This window comes from Leuciscus leuciscus (assembly GCF_965113295.1).
Source record: "Leuciscus leuciscus genome assembly, chromosome: 1".
Lineage (NCBI taxonomy): Eukaryota > Metazoa > Chordata > Actinopteri > Cypriniformes > Leuciscidae > Leuciscus > Leuciscus leuciscus.
Window position 1 is genome coordinate 19,267,275 of NC_138725.1, and position 22,792 is coordinate 19,290,066.

The window sequence follows — 22,792 nt, forward strand, 5'->3', positions numbered from 1 at the left end:
CCAGAGTTTAATGCATGGGGATGGTTTCGGGACTCTACGAGCAAGACTTGGGAACCTTACTGGACTAATCTCGGAGACGCCAGTAAAGCCTGCACCATTCTCCTCCACTGTGGCTGCAAGACAGCATGTAGATGGCACTGTAAGTGCTGTAAATCCGGAGTTCGTTGCACTTCTATATGTGCATGTGAGGGTGCTTGTACAAACAATGATGGTGAAGACAATGAGAGATCCGGTGATTGTGAGTGATAATGATAATTCATGTGAGAGACCATAAGAATTCACTGTTGTTTTTTATGTTATTGCTGTTTTTTTGTTATGCTAAGCAAACCTTTAAGAGTTTTGGAAAAATTGACTATATTATTATTTTAACAATTTAACATAATATAAATATTGCCTTGCAATAATAATTGTGTCTTATTCTTTCTTATATGATTACACTTTGAAATGTATTCACCTGTGGTACACTGAAAACCATTTCACTTTTATAAGGAAATGAATCAACATTGAGAATAACCTTCAAAGTTGTGGTAAAAAAAAGGATTTTCAACCACAGTCTTGAAAAGAATACAGGTTCCAGACTTACACAAGCATAAATATAAATATGCCAATGGACTTCCTGTGGTCAATAAACATAACATAACACCACATCCTCATTTGTAGCGCATTTGGTTCAAAATTTGTAGTCAAAACCGTTTTTCGGACAGCGGCCATATTGAATTTAGGGAATTTGGGGGGTCCTGATATACCCAATTATAAATGTAAGTATTCCTATGGGTTTCCCATGGTCAAAGAAGGTAAAATAGACATCAAGTTTGTATTTGTATCTCATCTGGCTCAAAAGCTATAGCCGAAACCCTTTCAGGCGGCGGCCATATTGGATTTGGCCGCCATCTTGGTCTCAGGGACCATTGGCTCGGGCGCCCTGGCTAAATCATTTCAGTATCCCCTCAGCTACATCTGTGCCAAATTTGGTGCTTGTAGATGAATTTGCGCGAACAATGGTGTGTAAGGCCCCATACTACAGCCCAAACTGCTTTTTTGGACAGGAGCCATATTGGAATTGGAGGATCGAGGGGTCCAGATATACTGGGTCATAAATATAAACATTCCTATGTGTTTCTCATGATCAATTAAGCTGAAAAACATATCAAGTTTGTATTTGTAACTCATGTGGTTCAAAAGTTAAAGCCGGAACCCTTTTCGGGCGGCGGCCATATTGGATTTGGCCGCCATCTTGGCCCCGAGGGTCGCTGGCTCCGGCGCCCTAGCTAAATCATTTCGGTATGACCTGAGCTACATCTGTGCCAAATCTGGCGCTTTTAGATGAATTTGCGCGAAAATGTGCTTAAGGCCCCCAACTAATATGCATTGTCAGAAAAGTAAACAAAACAATGAATACATCATCGCAATTACCAAGTCCATCTCATCTGGCATGTTATTAGAATTATTGATAATGTTTTCGAACTCATCTCTGTTTATATGACACATTAGTTACAGTTTCTGTTTTCATAGACGTTAAATGTAGGTTTTAAATCCTTCATGTTAATCTTCTATGACCAATGTAGATTAATGTAGAATAAACAAATGTATATTTTAGTCAGAATTATTGCTCTTCATCAACTTGAGGTCCTGGAGCTCGTTCTGTAAAGTTGAACAGAGACTCACTCGCTCTCGGGACAAGCATTTAAGGAAAATGGAAATACACACATGACTTTCTAACATTTACTGATAAAGATATAACCATTAAATATAAGAATGTGCCTCAAAAGTCATTGAAATTACAATAATTTATTTCAATCTCTGCATTTAATAAACTACTAGGGAGTGTTTTTATCACAGCTTTTAAATGTTTTAAACGAATGTGTATGATGTGTGTGTAGTGTAATGTATGTTTGAATGTCTGTTGTAATGTATGTCAAGCTGTTGGTGAAAATAAGAGCTTGTTCTTCAGTGATTTGCCTGGTTAAATAAAGGTTAATAAGTTACACAAAGGGAATGCCACATCAGAGTAAACAACACATGCATCTGAACGACGTGTTAAACTGTATGTTTATGAGTTTATTTGAAACGCTGAATATGAAGCACTTTCAGGTTTAGGAAACCTTGGCTTGTTTCAGCACTAGGTCATTTATGTTAGTTTTGTTTGTTGTGTTGTTGTGGCTTCGACAAAACCTGATAATCTTAAGTTACATGATCACGGTCACTATATTTTTTCAACATGTGATTAGCCTTAATACTTAGTTCAGAGTCTGAAATATTGATTATTCCTCTCTCATCATGATTGTAAGAAATGAAACTTGTTTGTTTTCAGCAGAACTGCCAGAAAGCATCTGGAAGGAGAGGACTGAGAGAACGCCAGTGATCCAGAACCTGCAGAATGAAACATCATGATACTGAAGAACAAAGAGGTTGGTGTTTATTCTTGATTCCTCATTCATTTTTCATGATGAAGAACATGCTGATGCTCACCAGATTTACATTGTTTCATAACCAAACTAGTTATTTATAACACAAATTATTAAAATAGATCATAATCGTGCACAGCAGTTGTTGACCAGATTTGATTTAAAATTTGATTTAAAATGACTATTGAACTCATCAGTGATCTTGACTTTGAGCTTCACTTTTCATTTCACGTTTGTCTCTCATTTGAAATCTCACATGATTTAATGTTTCTTTTAGACCTGATGGACGCGAACGAGAAAGGAAAAACAGAAGCCTAAAAAACTCTTCACATGTAAATCAAGTCTGAAGATTCTCATGAGGATCCACAGCGGAGAGAAACTTTACACATGTGATCAATGCGGGAAGAGTTTCACTCGGGCCTTCGTTCTGAAATCACTTCTGCCTTCTCATTCAGAAGAAGAGCACCAGAAAAATTACACCGTAAAAACACTTTCATGTTCAGGAGCTGAAGAAGAGGCTGTAACACTTTCAACAGAGACATGAATCTGATATTAATTTTAACTCGTTCATTGTTTTTCAGAGATCAGTCTTGTTAGTTTTAATTTTTATAAATTTTTGTACTTCAAGTAATGATTGATTAAACTCATTATAATTTTATCAACAGCTTGTTGTTATTGTCCGGCACGGATGAATAATGTCTTGAGGTGTATGTGTGGGCTGTCAGTCAATGCACCAGTGTGGATATTCACTGTACTTCAGAAATACAGATACAACCTCCAGGAATTATTTCCAAAATAACAAGGAAAATGTCATCTGAACAAGTAACATGTCAGCCACTTTTGTTCTGATCAACTGGTGATTAAATCTTACGATCACAAAGTTAGCTCAGATCACGTCAAACCGTGTAAATTATTATTGTTATACTTTGTTCTCAAATTGTTAATGTTATCAACACTATATGACTATGTGTATTTAAGGCTATAAATGATCCGCCACCTGCAGCAACCTCACACGCAGAATAGCCTACTAGCTGAGATTCCTTCTTTATGTATACAGACGTGACGTAATGACGCAGAGACGAACCGCGGCAAGCTCGTATTTCCCGTGGAAACCTACCAGTACCACTCAAATTAGAACCCATTAAAAGCTCACCGCTGTGAATCAGGCTACGGTAAGGAGATGAAAATGTTGTAGAGGTGGGTCTAAATGACAATTTTCACCTGAGATTCAGACCCAGACAGCAACCTAGTGCTACCAGATGTGGGCCGGATCTGAGCCGACACTATGTTGCTATCTGGCGAACCAAATTACAAGGGGGACAAAATGAGTTTAGAAAGATGGCAGCATCATTATTTTTTTTTGCTAGGTCTGTTAGTTTTATCTGTTGACTTTAGCAATCTTTGTTGCATAATAAACAAATGGAGACAGTTGGGGAGAAAAAAAACTGTGGGAGAAGCACTTTTCATGTTTTTATTTTTATTTTATGTTAGACCAAAACGACAAATAAAAATACATTTATAATGCTTTTTCCTCAGCATCCATCTGTCTGGTGGCAGACGCCAGTATTTCACAATATGACATATAATATAAAACTTCCTTGCAAATGGCCCGTAACTAGACAGAGGCCAGAAAAACCCGGTGCATGAGCACTACCTATAAAAACAAAAGGCAGATTAGGTAACCTAGATCAAACTTTATTACATTCATGAATCAGGTATGATTGAGATGAGTTCACCAATAGCCTACATCTTAATGCGGTGGTAAACAGATGTCATGGCTTTTCAGATAGTAGGAAAATCTTGCATAGTACACAAAATCCCATGGCTTAAAATTAGGTTATTGACCGGGCAAGTTATTGAGCTTATTGAATGGCTGGTTGAATTCCGGGTAAGAAACACCACATATGGTGATGATCCATTTAATACATTGCAATTGCAGGGGCTCGGCAGTGTTCAGCATGGTTCAACCGGTCATTTGCCCACTTTAGTGAGTAATCAGACAAATAGTGGGTTCGTGGGATGGGGGCGTGGCTTGGGAGTGGTCTGCGGGGGTCAACCGTACATTTGGCCACTTTAGTAGGTAATCGGACAAGTAGCGGGTTAGTCGGATGGGGGCATGGCTTGGGAGCGGTCTGCGGGGGTCATTTGCCCTCAATAGTGGGTAATCGGACAAATAGCGGGTTCATAGGACGGGGGCGTGGCTTGGGAGCGGTCTGCGGGGGTCGGGGGTCATTTGCCCTCAATAGTGGGTAATTGGACAAATAGTGGGTTCATGGGACGGGGTGTGGCATGGGTGCAGTCTGCGGGGGTCAGGGGGTCATTTGCCCATTATAGTGGGTATTCGGACAAAAAAACGGTTTCATGGGACGTGGACGTGGCTTGGGAGCGGTCGGGGGTCATTTGCCCTCAATAGTGGGTAATCAGACAAATAGTGGGTTCATGGGACCTAATATATATATATATATATATATATATATATATATATATATATATATTGTTTTATGGTGCGTAATTTTAAACACCTTTAACCTTATTTTAATTATTCTCAGGTTAGGTAAAGTAAGTCAAATCTGTCCTAAATAATAAGCATTTTGAATTTCCATACTTACAATATTTAGATCACAGAAGACGTCTCAGTGGTCAGTTCAGCTCAATCTTTTTGTAAACAGAGACATATGGCAGGCAAGTTTCTTAATTTAAATTATATATATATATATTTTATTAAATACAGGTAAACTAGTTTACATAAAAGGTACTAATATATAAAATAAAAATAAAAGTAAATCAAAACCAAATAATTTACAAGCTTTCATCTTTATGAGGCGCAATGGCAAGGCATCCAACACCGGAGAGGCTGTCCTTGGTGAATCAGCGTCTGACTGGACATGTCATTCCAGCTCTTTTAAAGTCCATCAACTTTTTGACATCTTCAGAAAACCCTCCTGGATACTCCCTAAAACTTGTTCATTGGTAATCCCCTCCTTGAAAGGATTTGGTCATTAAAGCCTTTGCCTCTTCGTCCTCCTCCTTCTGGACCTTTTCTTCATCGCTGTATCTTCTGTATCTCGTCTGCAACACACAGACGGTAATGACTGCATTTTTCTTCTTTATTTGGCAAAGCTCTTCACATTCAGTGTGGTATGTTTTTGGTATGTTTTTCTTTATAAACCATTTTCTCAATAAATGATTTTACAACAACAATTGCAGTGTTTTTCTTTATAAAACATGGTTACAATAATTAATACAAGTGTCTTTCATTATTTAACACTTTCTTTTAACAACTCCTGGTAACTTCTTTTATAAAACCACTTTTCAATAAGGTTACAACTGTGGTTCACTGCCAACACATCAGCACTTCATATACCAAAAGACATAATCATAATAGAATAATTGCATATTACATAACAGCCCCTTCATGCAATTTTTCTATTCCACAATTATTCATTTATTCTCAAACTCAGGTACTGCCTGTAACATTGTCTGTCTTATCATACTTTCTTAGTTTAGTATATATTTGCCCTGACTCTGTTAGGACATTCATCTGAAAAACATTAATGTAACGTTCCACCCAGGGTCGTTCATTTTTCGGCTTCATTACTTTACTTTCAATTATGTTTCCCTGTTCTAAATCTCCAGAAGGCCAGGTGTTTGTAAAACTTTGTTTTATTATGGTCAAATAACATCCAAATTTACTTTGCATCAGTCTACCATTTGTAATCTCATGATAACATGCTCCAATCAATTGTCCCTTAGAGTCTTCACACAGAAAGGTACGGCCTTTTCCTTTAATCAGAAAAAATCTTGCAAGAACTGATCATTGGAATTAAGGATTGGGGTATTACTACCTTCCCTTGGGCCGCTTGTTTCTTCTCAATGCTCAGATGAGACAATTGTGTCTGGCGTGTTTGATCTTGTCTCTTGCGGGACTCCATCAATGTTTTTGTCTATAAGATAAAATACTTCATCAAATTTGATCACTCTTATTACATCCATGGTATATTTACCATGAAACTCATGTATAAACAGCTGGTCATCTTTAATCCAGTCTAAATGTGCACATAAATCGTTGTAAACTTCTTTGACCGCTGGGTGGAGCATTTTCAACGTTTCTATATCTCAAACACATCTGTGCTAAAATACATTATCAACTCGAATGCTTTCACACAATATTCCATCAGTCCATCACTGTCATTGTACCACATATATTCTTCACTTTACCAAAACCATTCTTTACATAGATCTGCCATCTCAAAATCAGCTTTCTGTACAAATAACATTTTAAAGACAACTCATGCATTCATCATCTCTACTTGCAATCCAGCACTTCTGATGTCTTAACAACAGTCGTCTTCTTGCAGTTTTTCTAAAGTCCTATAAATACATTATAGTCCAAAGTATATTGATCCATTTCATAACTACTTCTACTTCTTCTCATTAATTACAATGTTCAATTGTTATTAATGAATAAAGTTATATTTTTCTAGATATAATAAATGTATATCTACCAGTATGTTGTGCATGCCATGTTCCTCCTGTTAAGGCTGTAAGGACTGATTTTCCTGATAAAACAAAGCTCATCCTGCAATAAAGCCATAAAATGCAGCCTGGACAGGAGATAGCAAAGACAGAGCACAGGACATAGCCCTGACCAAACTTATCTCCTTTTCCCCTTGTGTGACTTCAACTCATCCCCCCTCTCCCTCCTCAAGACACTGAAAGATCATTAAGAATGTCTATATATCACATATGGTGTATCTTGTGAATGTGTTGTTTTTTCATTTTCATGTTTGGTATCATTTTAAGTGTCTCAGTGCGATTGGTAAAATGGTCTTAATTTCATTGCCGTCATTGGTTTAATGAGAAAGATTGAGAACTTAGGAGAATCCTGTTTCTCCTCTCTGGCTGATATCTCTTTACGATATCTCCTGAAACAAGGTGAAACTTTTAACCTCCTAAAGTTACTTCAGCTTTTTATTGGATTCACTATACCATTCAAATAGGAATGGGATTTCTTAATTTCTGCAAAGTTTCATATAACGTAAACTTTTCTCTTGTAGACTATTCCTTGCAATCTTCATTAAATGTCTTACATTTACATATTTTCCACCTATCAATGATAATTCATTAGGTTCTAAATCAATAGTTTTTTTTTTTTCTTTTAGATCCCCCATATCAATCTCTTTGTCTATCACAAAGGCTGCTTCCATTTTGTAGCCAGGATCTGTATGTCTCACCTTTTTTCCACAGTGTTTTATTGATTTATTATAGTCAAATTCTTATTAAAAATTTGACTACAACCCAGAACACCACCATGACTACTGCTTTGTTTATCAATGTTACGACAACACTTGACTTAAACAAGCCTTTCTCTTGTCATTGTGTTATTCTGGGACACTCTGTTAGCCCAACATCTCGATCCAGACTCTATCTCCTGAAAGATATAACATAAAGTTGAGCTCTCCGTAAGGCATCTCTTAGTCATTAATCATTCCTTCTTAAACTCTTCAGTATTTGCTTCTGAAGTTCCAAGTTCTTAAGATTCCAACTTCTTGTTTTATGATTTTTCTCTTTAAATTTGGCTTTATTCCCCTTCTTAAAATCCACTAACACATATTCCCCTTCCGTTAAGGGTTTTCTTCATTCGTATACTTACGGTGTTAGATATCCAAGCCATTGCCAACAAGTTTACATTATTTGTTTACAGCCTCATTTACTTGCTCTGTCCAGTCTCATTTCATATTTAGCTTTGTTTCATATATGACACGTTATTAAACACTTTTATTCATATTAAACTTTGTTTATTTTATTTTCTTTAAATTTGCTCCATCCAGAGACACGCTATCAGTAGTTTATTACCCCATAAATCTACATTCTTGCTCTCTCTCTCTCTCTCTCTCTCTCTCTCTCTCTCTCTCTCTCTCTCTCTCTCTCTCTCTCTCTCTCTCTCTCTCTCTCTCTCTCTCTCTCTCTCTCTCTCTCTCTCTCTCACACACACACACACACACACGCTGGAATGAGTTTGTTCTGCTCCATTCTAGGATCTTTAACGCAGTTATCACAAATAAAGGTAAGAGACCTATCTCTTTATATCGTTTTACTCTTTTTAATTAAAAGAGCATGTTAGAAGTATTTTATACTCTTTCTTTTTCTTTCTTTTCTTTGGTCTTTAATTAGTTATTTTACACTGTTTGTAAGATACAATGTCTTTTCTTTTTTTTCCCCCCAAAGGTAATTCTTCCTTCCTTCCTTTCTTATTCCACTAATATCAAATTCTTCTTACTCCAAAGCTCATTTTCTCAAACCATACTGCATGTTTATCAACTCTTTTTTTTATACTTTATCTCTCTTAGTAATTAAATCCTTAAAACATTTAATTGATAATATGTTTAATTTACATTGCGTCTTTCCCAAGCTCAAAGACGCTTCACGGTAACAGTAAAGAACAAACAATCAGTTCATACTTAGATGGACAATATACATTCACCCAGTCTAAGAAATGAGCGATTGCAGTTGCATATCATATTACAATTAAAATACAAACAGAAAAACAATTACAAAACAATTACAAAAACAACACTATATAAAGTTATATTAGTAATACTATTAGTAACACTATTTAGTAATTAACTTCTTATCATCAAATTTTATCCACACAACCTGACGTTTGTCATTATTTTTCTCTTTATCTTTTTGATTTACATTAGTTAAATTATTATAATTTAATGACTCCTCAATCTTTTCATCCCATCTTATGTCCTTATGATTTGCTCTAAAGAAACTTTTTAAAGTTCCTACTGCACATTTTCCAGTTACATTACTTTCTGGCGCATATACCGCAAATCTGTGTGCAAAACAGTTTGTTTTCCAGATAACCTCTAACTTTTATTATATTTGTTATATTATCAACCCTAATATTCTCGGGTCTAAAGCATGCTGTCAGTAACTCCTCTATTGCTTTTATAAAGGGATTTACAATAGTGTCTTTTAAGGTATTTACCAAAAGACTATCTACTGCTACTAATATATATTTATTTTCCTACTTTAACCTATGATTTAATGTCCAGCTATTTACAATCAACACCAATGGACGACTCTTTCTGGTGTGATTCTAACATAATCACTTCTTATCATTTTTGTTTCCCCTATTAATATAATTATCTATATTATCATTTTTAGGTTTTCAGAATATTTCCTATAATCGTGTATTTTCTTAATACAACTGTCTCACTTTCTTAAATTAAATTATGATTCTTCTTATTCTTGCTAATTTATCTACTTCTTTGTTTCCTAAAGCTATCTCTGTGTTTCACGTTGAATGTTCATGCTGATAAATCACTGCTAGGTCCAAATTCATCACTGGATCATTAATCTTCTTCCATAAGTCACTCTGTGTTCAACAGGTTTTATGTTAAACTTAACGAACATGTTCTCTCTCCAAATGTCTAAGTTTTCATTTAAACTTGTCTCAACCTTTTTGCTCTCCGTGATAGTAATAACTTGTGCAGCATTTATTTCTTTTAGCCTTTCTAGTTCTTTTAATACAGCTATAACTTCTACATATTGAATAGTACTCAGGACTAAGCCCCTGTTTCTTATTTCTTCACACTTTTTATGTTTTATAATATACACCCAGTGAGCATTATACTCTTTGAGAGTTTTTGATCTAGCTGTATATCGTACCTTTAAATACATTCATATTTCTTCTGTTGCATTTTACGCTCTTTATTTAATATCCTCACATTTGGATCTAATAGTAGTATTATCTTGTTGCTCAAATAATTTGGGGTTTTTGCATTTTATACTTATCTTTAGTTTAATGCCTCTTTATTGTTTTATCAAAGGTTTATTTTTTGTTTCTATATTAATTTATTCTGTTTTCCTCACTATTCTCACGGCGTTAAATCATACTCAGCTATATTGTCCTTTTTTAGTTACAGTATTCAGGATCGTTACTAATGTATCAACTTTGTGATTTTCCGACCTACTTCACTTAGTAACCTTACTCTATCTGTTATAGGTATTTTATCCTCTATTAATAACCATACACTTAATAGTGGAATCTGGTCTTTAAATGCATTAACTAACATCTCCTTTCATTGCGAATATTTCTCCTCTGTCCCTGTTAAAGGGTTAGTTCACCCAAAAATGAAAATTCTGTCAGTAATTACTCACCCTCATGTTGTTCCAACCCCGTAAGACCTTCATTCATCTTCAGAACACAAATTAAGATATTTTTGATTGAATCTGAGAGCTGTCTCACTCCTCCATAGGCTTCTAAGGGACTGAAACTTCCTGGCCCAGAAAATGTATTAAAGAGATCGTTAATATAGTCCAAGTGACTCCAGTGGCTCGATCTTAAGTTTATAAAGCGACGAGAATACTTTTTGTGCGCAAAAACAAACAAAAATAATGGTTTTTGACGTGCAACACAGACGTGGTTTCACAGACAGGGCTTAAGACTAGTCCTAGACTAAAATGTAAGTCTGAGCTGTTTCCACTGAAATAAACTTGCACTGACTGATCTTAAAAATATATCAGTGCCTTTTTAGTTTCAAGATGCACATCGGTAATGTTTTTTTCTAAGCATGTTTATAAAAATTACTTAAATGTCCTAATTGATCTATGATCTAATCCTGGCTTAGTCTAAGCCCTGTCTGTGAAACCGGGCCTACGTAAACTAACTCGAGGCCCAGAGAAAAGGAAATGAAAAGTGGAATAAAGTCGTTATTTTTGTTTGTTTTTGCACACAAAAAGTATTCTCGTCGCTTTATGAATGCAAAATGCTTGTTATTTTTCACAGGGTTATTCACTTGAGCTTGTGTTTCTGGTGTCCCACATTCACATGCGTATGAATGGAAGTCAGTGCAAGGAAAAGTCTAGTGTCAACGGCCATTAATAATCAAACATTTTTAGTAAAATAAATATCAATCTCAAAGTTGGTGTTAAAATATGGCAGTATTGTATATTTTAATGTTAATATCATGTTATATAATTGTCATTTATCAAATATATTTAATAGTTCTTGCTAAAGAAACATGGTATTCTTGCCTATAATATTTTAAAAATAATAATTGGAAGATAAATTTACCTCATTCATGGAAAGTTTCAAGGACATATAATCAATTTATAAAAAGGCATCAGATTATCATAATACTTCATAACAGTTGTCTACTTTCTACAATTACATCAGGGCTCACTTTCATGTCCTTTCACTTTATATTTCTCTCTTTGAATTATTTTGATGTACTGAACATTAAATTTAATTTTTTTTTTTCTTTGATTTCAGACCTGATGGAAGAGAGCGAGGAGAGTGAAGAACTGAGTGAAGTGGAGGAGGAGAGTGAAGAACTGAGTGAAGTGGAGGAGGAGAGTGAAGAACTGAGTGAAGTGGAGGAGGAACATCATGTCAAACCTGGAGAAAAACCTTTGAGTCGCTCAAAGACTAAAAAGAAATTTTTAAAGAATAGAAGAGCCAAGAAATCTTTCACCTGCACTCAGTGTGGAAAGAGCTGTACAAGTAAATGTAGTCTTGAGATTCACATCAGAGTTCACACTGGAGAGAAGCCTTTTAAGTGTGATCAATGCGGGAAGAGTTTCACAAACAAACAAAATCTTGAGCGTCACATGAGGATCCACACTCGAGAGAAGCCATTCCTGTGTGATCATTGTGAAAAGAGATTCTCAAGCAAACGACATCTTGATGTTCACATGAGTGTTCATACTGGAGAGAAGCCGCATGTATGCCATCAATGTGGGAAGAGTTTCACCCGATCAGATCAACTTAAAGGACACATGATGATCCACACAGGAGAGAAGCCGTTCTCATGTGATCAATGTGGGAAGAGTTTCCCATACAAACAAAGTCTTGAGGGTCACATGAAGATCCACACCGGAGAGAAGACGTTCACATGTGATCAATGCAGCAAAACTTTTCTTAGGGCATCAGAGCTGAAGACCCACCTGAGAGTTCATACGAAGGAGAAGCCGCATTCATGTTCTGTGTGTGAAAAGAGTTTTTCACAGCGGTGTCATTTACGTGCACATCAGAAAATTCACACTGGTGTGAGAGAGCACATGTGCTTTGAGTGTGAGAAGACTTTTACTACAGCGAGCAGTTTAAAACAGCACCAGAGAATTCACACTGGAGAAAAACCTTACAAGTGTTCACACTGTGACAAGAGATTCAGTCGACCAGAACATCTGAAAACACATGAAATGATCCACACTGGAGAGAAGCCGCCCACGTGTGATCAGTGTGGAAAGAGTTTTGCTTTTAAAAGTCACTTAAAGCAACACATAAGGATCCACACTGGAGAGAAGCCATTCCCCTGTGATCAGTGTGGGAAGAGTTTCTCAAACAAACAGACTCTTGATGTTCACATGAGAGTTCATACAGGAGAGAAGCCGTTTAAGTGTGATCAATGTGGGAAAGGTTTCAGTCAATCTTCACACTTTAAAGGACACATGAAGATCCACACTGGAGAGAAGCCGTTCCCCTGTGATCAATGTGGGAAGAGTTTCTCAAGCAAACAGACTCTTGATGTTCACGTGATGATCCACACTGGAGAGAAGCCACATGTATGCCTTCAATGTGGGAAGAGTTTTACCCGATCAGAACACCTTAAAGGACACATGATGATCCACACGGGAGAGAAGCCATATATGTGTGATCAGTGTGAAAAGAGATTCACATGCAAAAGTAATCTTAATACTCACATGAGGATCCACACCGGAGAGAAGCCGTTCTCATGTGATCAGTGTGGCAAAACATTTCTTTGGTCAGCAGCCCTGAAGACACACCTGACAGTTCATACGAAGGAGAAGCCGCATTCATGTTCTGTGTGTGGAAAGAGTTTTTCACTGCTGCAAAGTTTACAAACACATGAGAAATTTCACACTGGTGTGAGAGAGTACATGTGCTTTGAGTGTGAGAAGACTTTTACTACAGCGAGTGATTTAAAAGTGCATCAGAGAATTCACACTGGAGCAAAACCTTACAAGTGTTCACACTGTGATAAGAGATTCAGTCAGTCTGCAAATCTGAAAACACATGAAGGAATTCACACTGGAGAAAAACCTTACAAGTGTTCACACTGTAACAAGAGATTCATTCAGTCAGCACATCTGAAAACCCATGAGAGGATCCACACTGGAGAGAAACCTTACAAGTGTTCACACTGTGACAAGAGATTCATTCAGTCAGCAGATCATAAAAAACATGAGATGATCCACAGCAGAGAGAAGCCGCACACGTGTGATCAGTGTGGAGAGAGTTTCTCTTTTAAAAGTCACCTGAAGCTACACATGAAGATCCATACAGTGGAGAAACCGCATCACCACAGTCTGAAATCACAGTAAGTCGTTTATTTTCATGTGCTGAGCAACAAAGTCTCTTCTGTGTAAGTTAGACACACATCACTCTATAGCCAAATCTCTCCTCTCCACTTAAAGCCGGTGTGTGGTGAGCACAGTGTTCAACCAACAGGAATGTCTAATTTGTCAGTTCAGACCATTGCAAAAATTCCACAAATTTGCTCTCTGACAGTAGGTGGCGCTCATGTAAAAGCTGAAATACAGCACTATGCAGGGCTCTAGACTCAAGATCAGCTTGGAACAATACTAAACAGCAGTTTACTCGTGGGCCGATCTTGATCACGAAACAACATTACTGCGCAGCGCTGGGAGATCCATTGAGAAAGCATTTTAAAGGGATAGTTCGCCCAAAAAGGAAAATTAGCCCATGATTTACTCACCCTCAACTCATCCTAGGTGTATATGACATTCTTCTCTCAGACGAATACAATCGGAATTATGTGAAAAATGCAGTGAATTGCTGTTTCTATTTTAAAGTCCATAAAAGTGCATCTATCCATCATAAAAGTGCTTCACACTTCTTCGGGGGTTTAATACAGGCCTCTTGAATAGAATGTCAAATACACATAAGATGACTTAAAGCAGCACTCAGTAGCTTCGGGATTTCTTCGCTGTATTCTCGCTTTTTGCTCGCAGGTTTCTCTCTAGAGCTCCCCCCACAGCTTCGGAATAGATATTTGACAACACTGTTGTAAAAACTCGTTGGTGATTCTCAGACACCAGAGGCTAGTAGATCAACGACATCAAAGCAGATGGGACATTCTTTAAAACGTCTTCTTCATTCGGGTTCGGACAGCGTGATGGAGCGCAATAATGACAGTATTTGAGCAGATTTCTTTTGGCCGTAAAGCAATTGTTTACATCGCGAGACCTGATATCACGTGATACTTCCTGATGCGGCGGCCGCCGGCCCACCGGCTCAAAGTTGCTAGTGCGGATTTTCCGCTCACGGGCACCAGGGTGGTGCGAGACCTAATTTCTAATTTCAGAAAAAACATAACATCCCTTAGCCATTGAGCGCTGGAGGGGGCTTTTGTAGATTTCCAGTAGAGAAGGAGATGTCGTCTCGCCAGTAAAGATGTGAAAGCAAAGATGTCTAATTGTTTTGATGTAAATCTATTGTAATCCTCTGGGCATACGACTATGGCAATATGGGGAGAGAAAGTAACAGTCGTCACAAGTGTTTCAGAGATAATATCAAAGTACCTCTGCCAGAAGGAAAAAACTAACGGGCAAGAATAAAAACACATGAGTTAGATTGCAGGGAGAGGTATGGCATTTGTCACAGCTTTCGGTGACAGTGGGAAAAATTTGCGACAGGCGTGCCTTGGAGAAATGGATCCTGTACAATACTTTGAATTGTATCAAAGTTAGACGGGCACAGGTTGAGCTAGAGTGGATTTTGTTGAGGGCAACGTCCCACCAAGTGTCATGCAACTCCAACCCAAGTTCACCCTCCCAGGCAGCCTTAACTTTAGTGATGGAGGAGGTATCATGATTCAGGAATTTGTTATAGATCTCTGAAATTAAAGACGTCTGAGCGGGGTCCGGAGAGAGAAACTCTTCCCACAATTGGAGTGGGGGTGATGAGGGAAAGGCTGGGAACAAGGATTTAGCGCTGTGTCTGATTTGGAAATAGCGGAAGAGGTGAGATGGCGGAGTCGGATTTCACTTGACAAGTCTGCAAAGCTACGGAAAGTACCATCTCTATAGAAATCTTTAAAAGTTTTCAGGCCTTTGTCATACCATGTAGAAAACGTGGGATCAGATCGTGTTTTTTTTTAGTAAAGGAGCTGAAATAGATGGAGAAGTACATTTAAGATATCTTCTAAGTTGGTACCAGATTTTTAGAGTGGAAATTACCACTGGGTTATTTGTAAAGCCAGAGAAGTTGGTAGGGATTGAGGAGGTGAGCAAAGCCGACAGAGAGGATGAGCCACATGAATGTGTCTCTAACTTGCACCATGGGGGATGCATAGATTTGGACCAAAATGAGATTTTATGAATATGTGTTGCCCAGTAGTATTGGATATTTGGGAGAGAGAGAATCCGGCATTAAGTTTACATCTCTGAAGAATTGATTTACTTATTCTGGACGCCTTTCCACACCATAAAAAGCTAGATATATCCAGATCAATAGTCTTAAAAAAGCGCTTAGATAGGAATAGAGGGAGACATTGGATTAGAAACAAGAACTTGGGAAAAATGTTCATTTTAACTGTGTTGATCCTACCTATAAGCAACAATGGCAAGCCCCTCCATCTTTGAAAGTCAGACTTAATTTTAGACATTAAAGGGAAGAAATTGGCAGAAAAAAGGGAGGTTAGCTTTCTGGTTACATTAATTCATAAATACTTAAAACCTAAGGGGCTCAATTTGAAGGGGATATCAGACTGACTCAGTTGACAGGCCAGAGCATTAACAGGATAACATTAGCTTTTGGAGATATTAACTTTGTAACCTGAAAATGAGCCAAATTTCTGAATAAAGGACACAATTACTGGTATAGAGCGGCCGGGGTCGGAGACATTTAACAACATTATATGTGATATACCAGAAAAAATGGAGGAGGATCTCAGATAGACAAAGGCTCTATGGCCAGCGCAAAGAGTAAAGGAAATAAAGGACAACCCTGTCGGGTGCCTCGAGATAAAGGAAAATAAGCAGATTGAACGCCATTGGTGGAGATACTAGCTTGTTGGGATGTATAGAGAAGGTGTATCCATGAAATTAATATATCACTCAACCCAAATTTATTTAGTACGGGAAGCAGGAAGTTCCATTCGACCCTGTCTAATGCCTTTTCAGTGTCAACTGAGATGACCTCTTCAGGGGTTATTGTGGAATTTTTCAAGTATATTATATTTAAAAGGGTGCGGACGTTGTAAGATAACTGACGGCCCTTTATAAAGCCAGTTTGCTCTTCTGAAATCATGGCTGGGAGAAATCTTTCCAAGCGGCTGGCCAAAGCCTTAGCAAGGATTTTAGCATCCACGTTTAGTAAAGATAGGGGTCTGTAAGAACCGCAGAGGTCGGGATCCTTGTCTTTCTTTAACAGCAGCCTTATGGAGGCAGATGAATAAAAGTAAAGTAGGGCTGCAGCTATCGATTATTTTAGTAATTTTTTTAGAAGTATTTTACCAATTATTCCACCGATAAATCGAGTAATCAAACCAAAATGTAGTAGCAAAGATAGATCCAAGTGAAACAACAGCCTTTAAAATACAAATATATAATAGCAAGCAATGATTGGTTCAAATAAAGTATCAAAGTAAGTAATCATTTGGGTTTTATTGGACAACACTGATAAGTTACATGATCAAGGTCACTATTTTTTTTTATTTTATTTTTTTACATGCGATTAGCCTTAGTACAACCTCTTTGTTCTTCAGTATCTTGATGTTTCATTCTGCAGGTTCTGGATCACTGGCGTTCTCTCCGTCCTCTCCTTCCAGATGCTTTCTGGCAGTTCTGCTAAAAACAAACAAGTTTCATTTCTAACAGACATGATGAGAGAGGAATAATCAATATTTCAGACTAAATTGTTTATTTCTTGATTCCTCATTCATTCTTCATGATGAAGAACATGCTGATGCTCACCAGATTTACATTGTTTCATGACCAAACTAGTGATTTATAACACAAATAGATCACAATCGTGCACAGCCGTTGATGAGATTAAATTGACTGTTGAACTCATCAGTGATCTTGACTTTGAGCTTCACTTTTCATATCACGTTTGTCTCTCATTTGAAATCTCACTTGATTTAATGTTTCTTTTAGACCTGATGGACGCGAACGAGAAAGGAAAAACAGAAGCATAAAAAACTCTTCACATTTAAATCAAGTCTGAAGATTCACATGAGGATCCGCAGCGGAGAGAAACTTTACACATATGATCAATGCGGGAAGAGTTTCACTCGGGCCTTCGTTCTGAAATCACTTCTGCCTTCTCATTCTGAAGAAGAGCACCAGAAAAATTACACCATAAAAACACTTTCATGTTCAGGAGCTGAAGAAGAGGCTGTAACACTTTTAACAGAGACGTGGTTTTCGGTAATCAACTTAATTTGACTTCTGCTAAGCATGTTCCATTAATTAAAATTGTCATTAATGAAAATTTGTTGTCAGGTTCTGGAACATTACCCTTGTTTATGGTATGGCCTCAATATGGGAAACGTAATATTATGACAGTTAGACAATTCCAATCAATGGGGGTTAGACAAGGAAATTCAGTAATTAGATTAGGAAAGAATGGATATTGGGCTGAAGGTGATACACCAATGATTTCTACCACAGACTGTTGTGTTGAGGAACATGAGTGGGTAATTTGCTCATGCTCTACAATGTTCAGTTTATCTCTTAATGGATCTGCAGTTTGGGAAGTAGTTCCTTTAGATCAAGCCACAGGTGCATGGCAGGTGTCAGAAGCACAGTGGTGCATATTACATGATGGAATAAGTGAAAATATGATTTACGGAGGGAAGTTATGTCCAATTCCTCCTGATCCATTTTGCGTTGAGATTCTCTATCCTCTTTATTTGGGTGGAATTCATGTTCCACATGTGCAATTGTTGCAGTTAGAGGCACAGTGGTGGAATAATGATTTGGTGGAGGAGAGGAATTATGAACTCTTTGAAATGGTTAAGAGAGTTAAAGGAAGTGTTAAGGCAGCCCAAGAGGAGGGAATTCAAGCAATGGGTCATGTCATCGTAGCGAATGGAATAGCTAAATTGATGTCTGAGACAAAATTAACTAAAATTCCAGGAAATCTGTCATGGTCAGAATGGATAGTTTTGACTATGGTAGTAGTCTTGGTGATTCTGTTAGCAATAAATATCATCATATGTGTCACTAGGAAGAAAAGTACCAAACCTGTAAAATTGGTTATTACTAACCAAATGGATAGAACCGGGAACGGGAAATTCGGTGTGAAATAGAAGATTTTACACATTCTACACTACATACAAAACACAACCTCACAAACAATGAACACCCGCTTACTGATTTTCTACCCCAAGGGATAGGATCCTTTAACATCAACGTTTATTTTAGTTTGTTGTTTTGGCCAGGAACTTGAGGAGTTAAGTAATTAACGAGTCAAGGCACTGGCAGAAGACTTATTACTTTTTCTTTCCTTAGATGATTGGGGTTTATTTTTAAATACATACACATAGATGTTAAATGACACATAGTATGCGGGGACATAACATGGGTTGGGGTTCTTTGTTCTTTACTTTTTGTTTTGTTTTCATTTCTGTTTCTAGTCTTCTATTCTTTATATCTATTTCTTGGTCTGCTTTTCCTCCTCACTATCACTTCTATAGGTTGGCCACCTGGGAATGATGGTGGAACTGACGGCCGTAGTTCCAGTGGAGGGACTGAAGACTCAAATTTCATCATTTAATGTTTTTAGTATTATTATTACTTTTTTTACCTTTCATTAATATTCGTAATCAGTAGTATTATGTATCTCTTTTATACTCTTTATATACATTCATAATTATTTGTACTCATTGTATTTTGTGAATATGTGGGAGAGACTTTGGGAGACTTTGGACTTGAGTGTGCTGCTGGACTGAAATGTATATGCAGTTTTTCATCAAGCATAGTATAAGGGGAATACATTCCAACGTTAATGGAAACCATATGTTCTTCTGCTAAATGTATGTGTTCCTATGGTGATGTAGTTTTTTTCCTTGGTCAGGGATATAAAAACCAAGCCCTGTTTGTCCGAAAATTAGAGAAGAGATGGAAATAATGGAAAGATGACTGAGCAGCTGAATTAGATCTTCGCTAGTCCAATGTCTCTCTCTCCTATGTTTTATATTAATTAAATAAATACGAGATATCTTTTGGCAAAATCACTGGTGTCTGTTTCCATGAAATTAAACAACAGCTATTATTCCTTAGACCTGTTTAAAGCTGCAATGGAATATAAATAAAAGCAGTTTACATGAATAGTATTCATGTTACGAGTTTGACAGTATATGGTATGATTCTTCGGCTAGCAGTTGTGGAAAAGACATAACATACACTGTTAGACTTTTTATCGTATTTTTGCGGTAACTTACTGGCAGCACTATTGCCAGTAAGTTACCGTAAGTTCCCCTTTACAGTAGCTTACTGTAAATGTGTCTTACGGTATGATGCCCTTACCGCAATTTAATTTTAAAGTAAGATGCCCTTACCGCAATTTCATTTTACAGTAAGATGCCCTTACCGCAATTTCATTTTACAGTATGATGCCCTTACCGCAATTTCATTTTACAGTATGATGCCCTTACCGCAATTTCATTTTACAGTATTATGCCCATTTTACACTTTTATTATTTATATTTTACATGAATGCTATTTAATTTAATAAATTTCAAAAAAGTGACTTGAGTCCATGTGCATCAGCATATTCTTTATTCACTCTCACAATCAATTACATCCATTTTATTTATTTATTGTGATGCAACATTAGGCAAGGCAGTTTTATTTATATCGCACGTCATACACTTTGGCAATTAAAAGTGCTTTACACAGTAAGGAATTAAAATAATTACAAAATTACAAAAAAGGAAAATTAAAGTGCCCCTATTATGGATTTCTGAAAATTACCTTTCATGTAATGTGTAACAGCTCTAAGGCCTCGTTTACAAGTGAAATGTAACCCAATTCTGATTTTTTGCTTATGTGTGACACAGATCAGATGTGTTCTATGACAGTGTAAACAGGAAAAAAAAAACACATGCATTCAGATATTTCAAGATCGGTTTCAGGCCTCATTCATATGTGAAAATAAATCAGATATAAATCAGATATGTGCCAATGCGACTGTCAAGTAAACAGGCTGATCGGATTTTCTGAGGCATTAGGCTACTTCTCCGCGGTTTAATGACAAGAGCAACCCCGATGCGCGTCTGCAAAGGGACGGATGGCCTGTCGAAACGTTGTGTCGTCATAGGAGAGGAATGTGGACAAACGTTGACACAACATATCAAAGGTTGGCTTGCTCATCCTAAAATTTCGGACCCACTGCTTCTCGTTAAAGCTCGCCACAATATGCTCCTACCAGTCCTGAGATCTCTCTAGCACACAATAACTGAAGCATATGCGTGCACTGCAATGATGGCACTTTTCGTCCTCCTCTGCCTCATAATCATGGTGATGTTTGGCGAACTTCGCATATATCGCAGAGCTATCATCAAGCATATTTCGCATTTGTCCATCTGTGTAAGATCATTGAACCCTTTAAGCATGCGCAATGTTTCAGATAGTATGGCAATTGTAAACACCTGAATCGGATATGGGTCACAATTGAAAGAACATGTAAACCGACGGTCAAAAAAAAAAAAATCAAATATATAGCCAACAAATCAGAATTGGGCATCAAGACCTGCAGTGTGAACGAGGCCTCTGAGGCCTAATCGTTTTTCAAACGAGTCATAAGCCATTTAGTGGTGACGTCAAGACGGAACATTAGCATATTGCCGACACCAGGGAAAACTTGAACCCCTTCAAACACTACAGCTGATCCCTGTGGATGCTGGATAGCATCATGTTGAGAAGACGCTGTGCTGTACAATGTGACGGTAAAGCCAGTTTTATTTTCACTGCCCAAGGATGAGCATGTGAAGAATCAGTGGTTAAAGTTCATCTTTACCATGATATCATTGCAGTTTAATCCTAAACTTTTGCTGTGTTCCCTTTATTTCACTGACGACAGCTTCTCAAATCTCGGAGTTCAATGCAGGATTCGCAAACCGCTTGCTTTTGAAAGATGGTGTTCTAAATAATTAGTTTTGAGTTTTATATTGTGTTGGTCTCCTGCTAACTGGCTAACTCACATTATCACTGTCTTACTTAAAGGGTTAGTTCACCCAAAAATGAAAATTCTGTCAGTAATTACTCACCCTCATGTTGTTCCAACCCCGTAAGACCTTCGTTCATCTTCAGAACACAAATTAAGATATTTTTGATGAATCTGAGAGCTGGATCACTCCTCCATAGGCTTCTAAGGGATTGGAACTTGCTGGCCCAGAAAATGTATTAAAGACATCGTTAATATAGTCCAAGTGACTACAGTGGCTCAATCTTAAGTTTATAAAGCGACAAGAATACTTTTTGTGCGCAAAAAACACACAAAAATAACGACTTTATTCCACTATTCGCGTACAACACAGAAGCGCTGCGCAGTTATACTACGTGAAAAAAACTCGAGGCCCAGAGAAAACTAAATGAATAGTGGAATAAAGTCGTTATTTTTGTGGGGTTTTTGCGCACAAAAAGTATTCTCGTCGCTTTATAAACTTAAGATTGAGCCACTGTAGTCACTTGGACTATATTAACGATCTCTTTAATACATTTTCTGGGCCAGCAAGTTATAATGTCTTAGAAGCCTATGGAGGAGTGATCTAGCTCTCAGATTTAATCAAAAAATATCTTAATTTGTGTTCCGAAGATGAACGAAGGTCTTACGGGGTTGGAACAACATGAGGGTGAGTAATTACTGACAGAATTTCCATTTTTGGGTGAACTAACCCTTTAAATACCTATGCTAATCAGTTTATGGGCCAGGATTATCTATAACTGTGTCTATTAATGCAGTGTATCACTAAGAAACGTCCTGCTTGAGTCGTCCTTGTGATGGAGGTTCGGGTTGAATAACTAGTTCTTCCAGTGTTTCATTATTGTACTTGCGTTCGGATTGATTTGGTAAAATCGACGTCATTGTTTGTTACTGTGTTTAGTTTACAGCGTAGGAAGCCTCAGGACAGCTGATGTTGTTATGGCAATGGGTGTTTTTGTTTAAGACGCGGGCTGTATGCAGTAAACCAATCACAACAGACTGAGCTGTCTGGCCAGTAGCATGTGGAAAGGAGGGATTTAGAGAGATTGATTCATCTGACGAGCCGTTTAAGAATCTTTGAAAAAATTTGGTGATGTGCAAATGTATATTATGAGAAAAATAAACCGTTTTTTTTACCTTTGATGCATGTAAACCTGTTGTAGGTAAGTGTTGTAGT

At 37.4% G+C, this 22,792-nt stretch overlaps 3 protein-coding genes across 3 annotated transcripts in view; 2 read left to right on the forward strand and 1 right to left on the reverse strand.

Annotated features, from left to right (window-relative positions):
* The window catches only part of LOC309509052 (uncharacterized protein), a gene marked incomplete at its 3' end in the record, with an annotated part of 274,663 nt that overhangs the window by 83,066 nt on the left and 168,805 nt on the right, over window positions 1–22,792 (forward strand). The window lies entirely within an intron of this gene.
* On the forward strand, window positions 10,403–19,645 carry LOC309498552 (uncharacterized protein). Its single transcript, XM_082169319.1, has 2 exons — window positions 10,403–13,759; window positions 17,562–19,645. Exons 1-2 carry the CDS (start codon window positions 11,607–11,609, stop codon window positions 17,629–17,631), a joined length of 2,223 nt encoding a protein of 740 aa, XP_082025445.1. The 5' UTR covers window positions 10,403–11,606; the 3' UTR covers window positions 17,632–19,645.
* LOC309500942 (uncharacterized protein) overlaps window positions 13,764–22,792 on the reverse strand; it is a 240,287-nt gene continuing 231,258 nt past the window's right edge. The window contains exon 5 of the mRNA XM_082172778.1: window positions 13,764–17,252. Coding sequence (XP_082028904.1) covers window positions 17,183–17,252 — 70 coding nt within the window. The 3' untranslated portion in view covers window positions 13,764–17,182. The remainder of the gene's footprint in view (window positions 17,253–22,792) is intronic.

What these genes read in the sequence shown, in the direction of transcription:
- LOC309498552 (XM_082169319.1), top strand. Translation starts at nt 11,607, where the DNA reads ATGTCCTTTCACTTTATATTTCTCTCTTTGAATTATTTTGATGTACTG. An exon ending in CACCACAGTCTGAAATCACA is followed by an intron (nt 13,760 to 17,561) that starts GTAAGTCGTTTA and finishes TGTTTCTTTTAG; the next exon opens with ACCTGATGGACGCGAACGAG.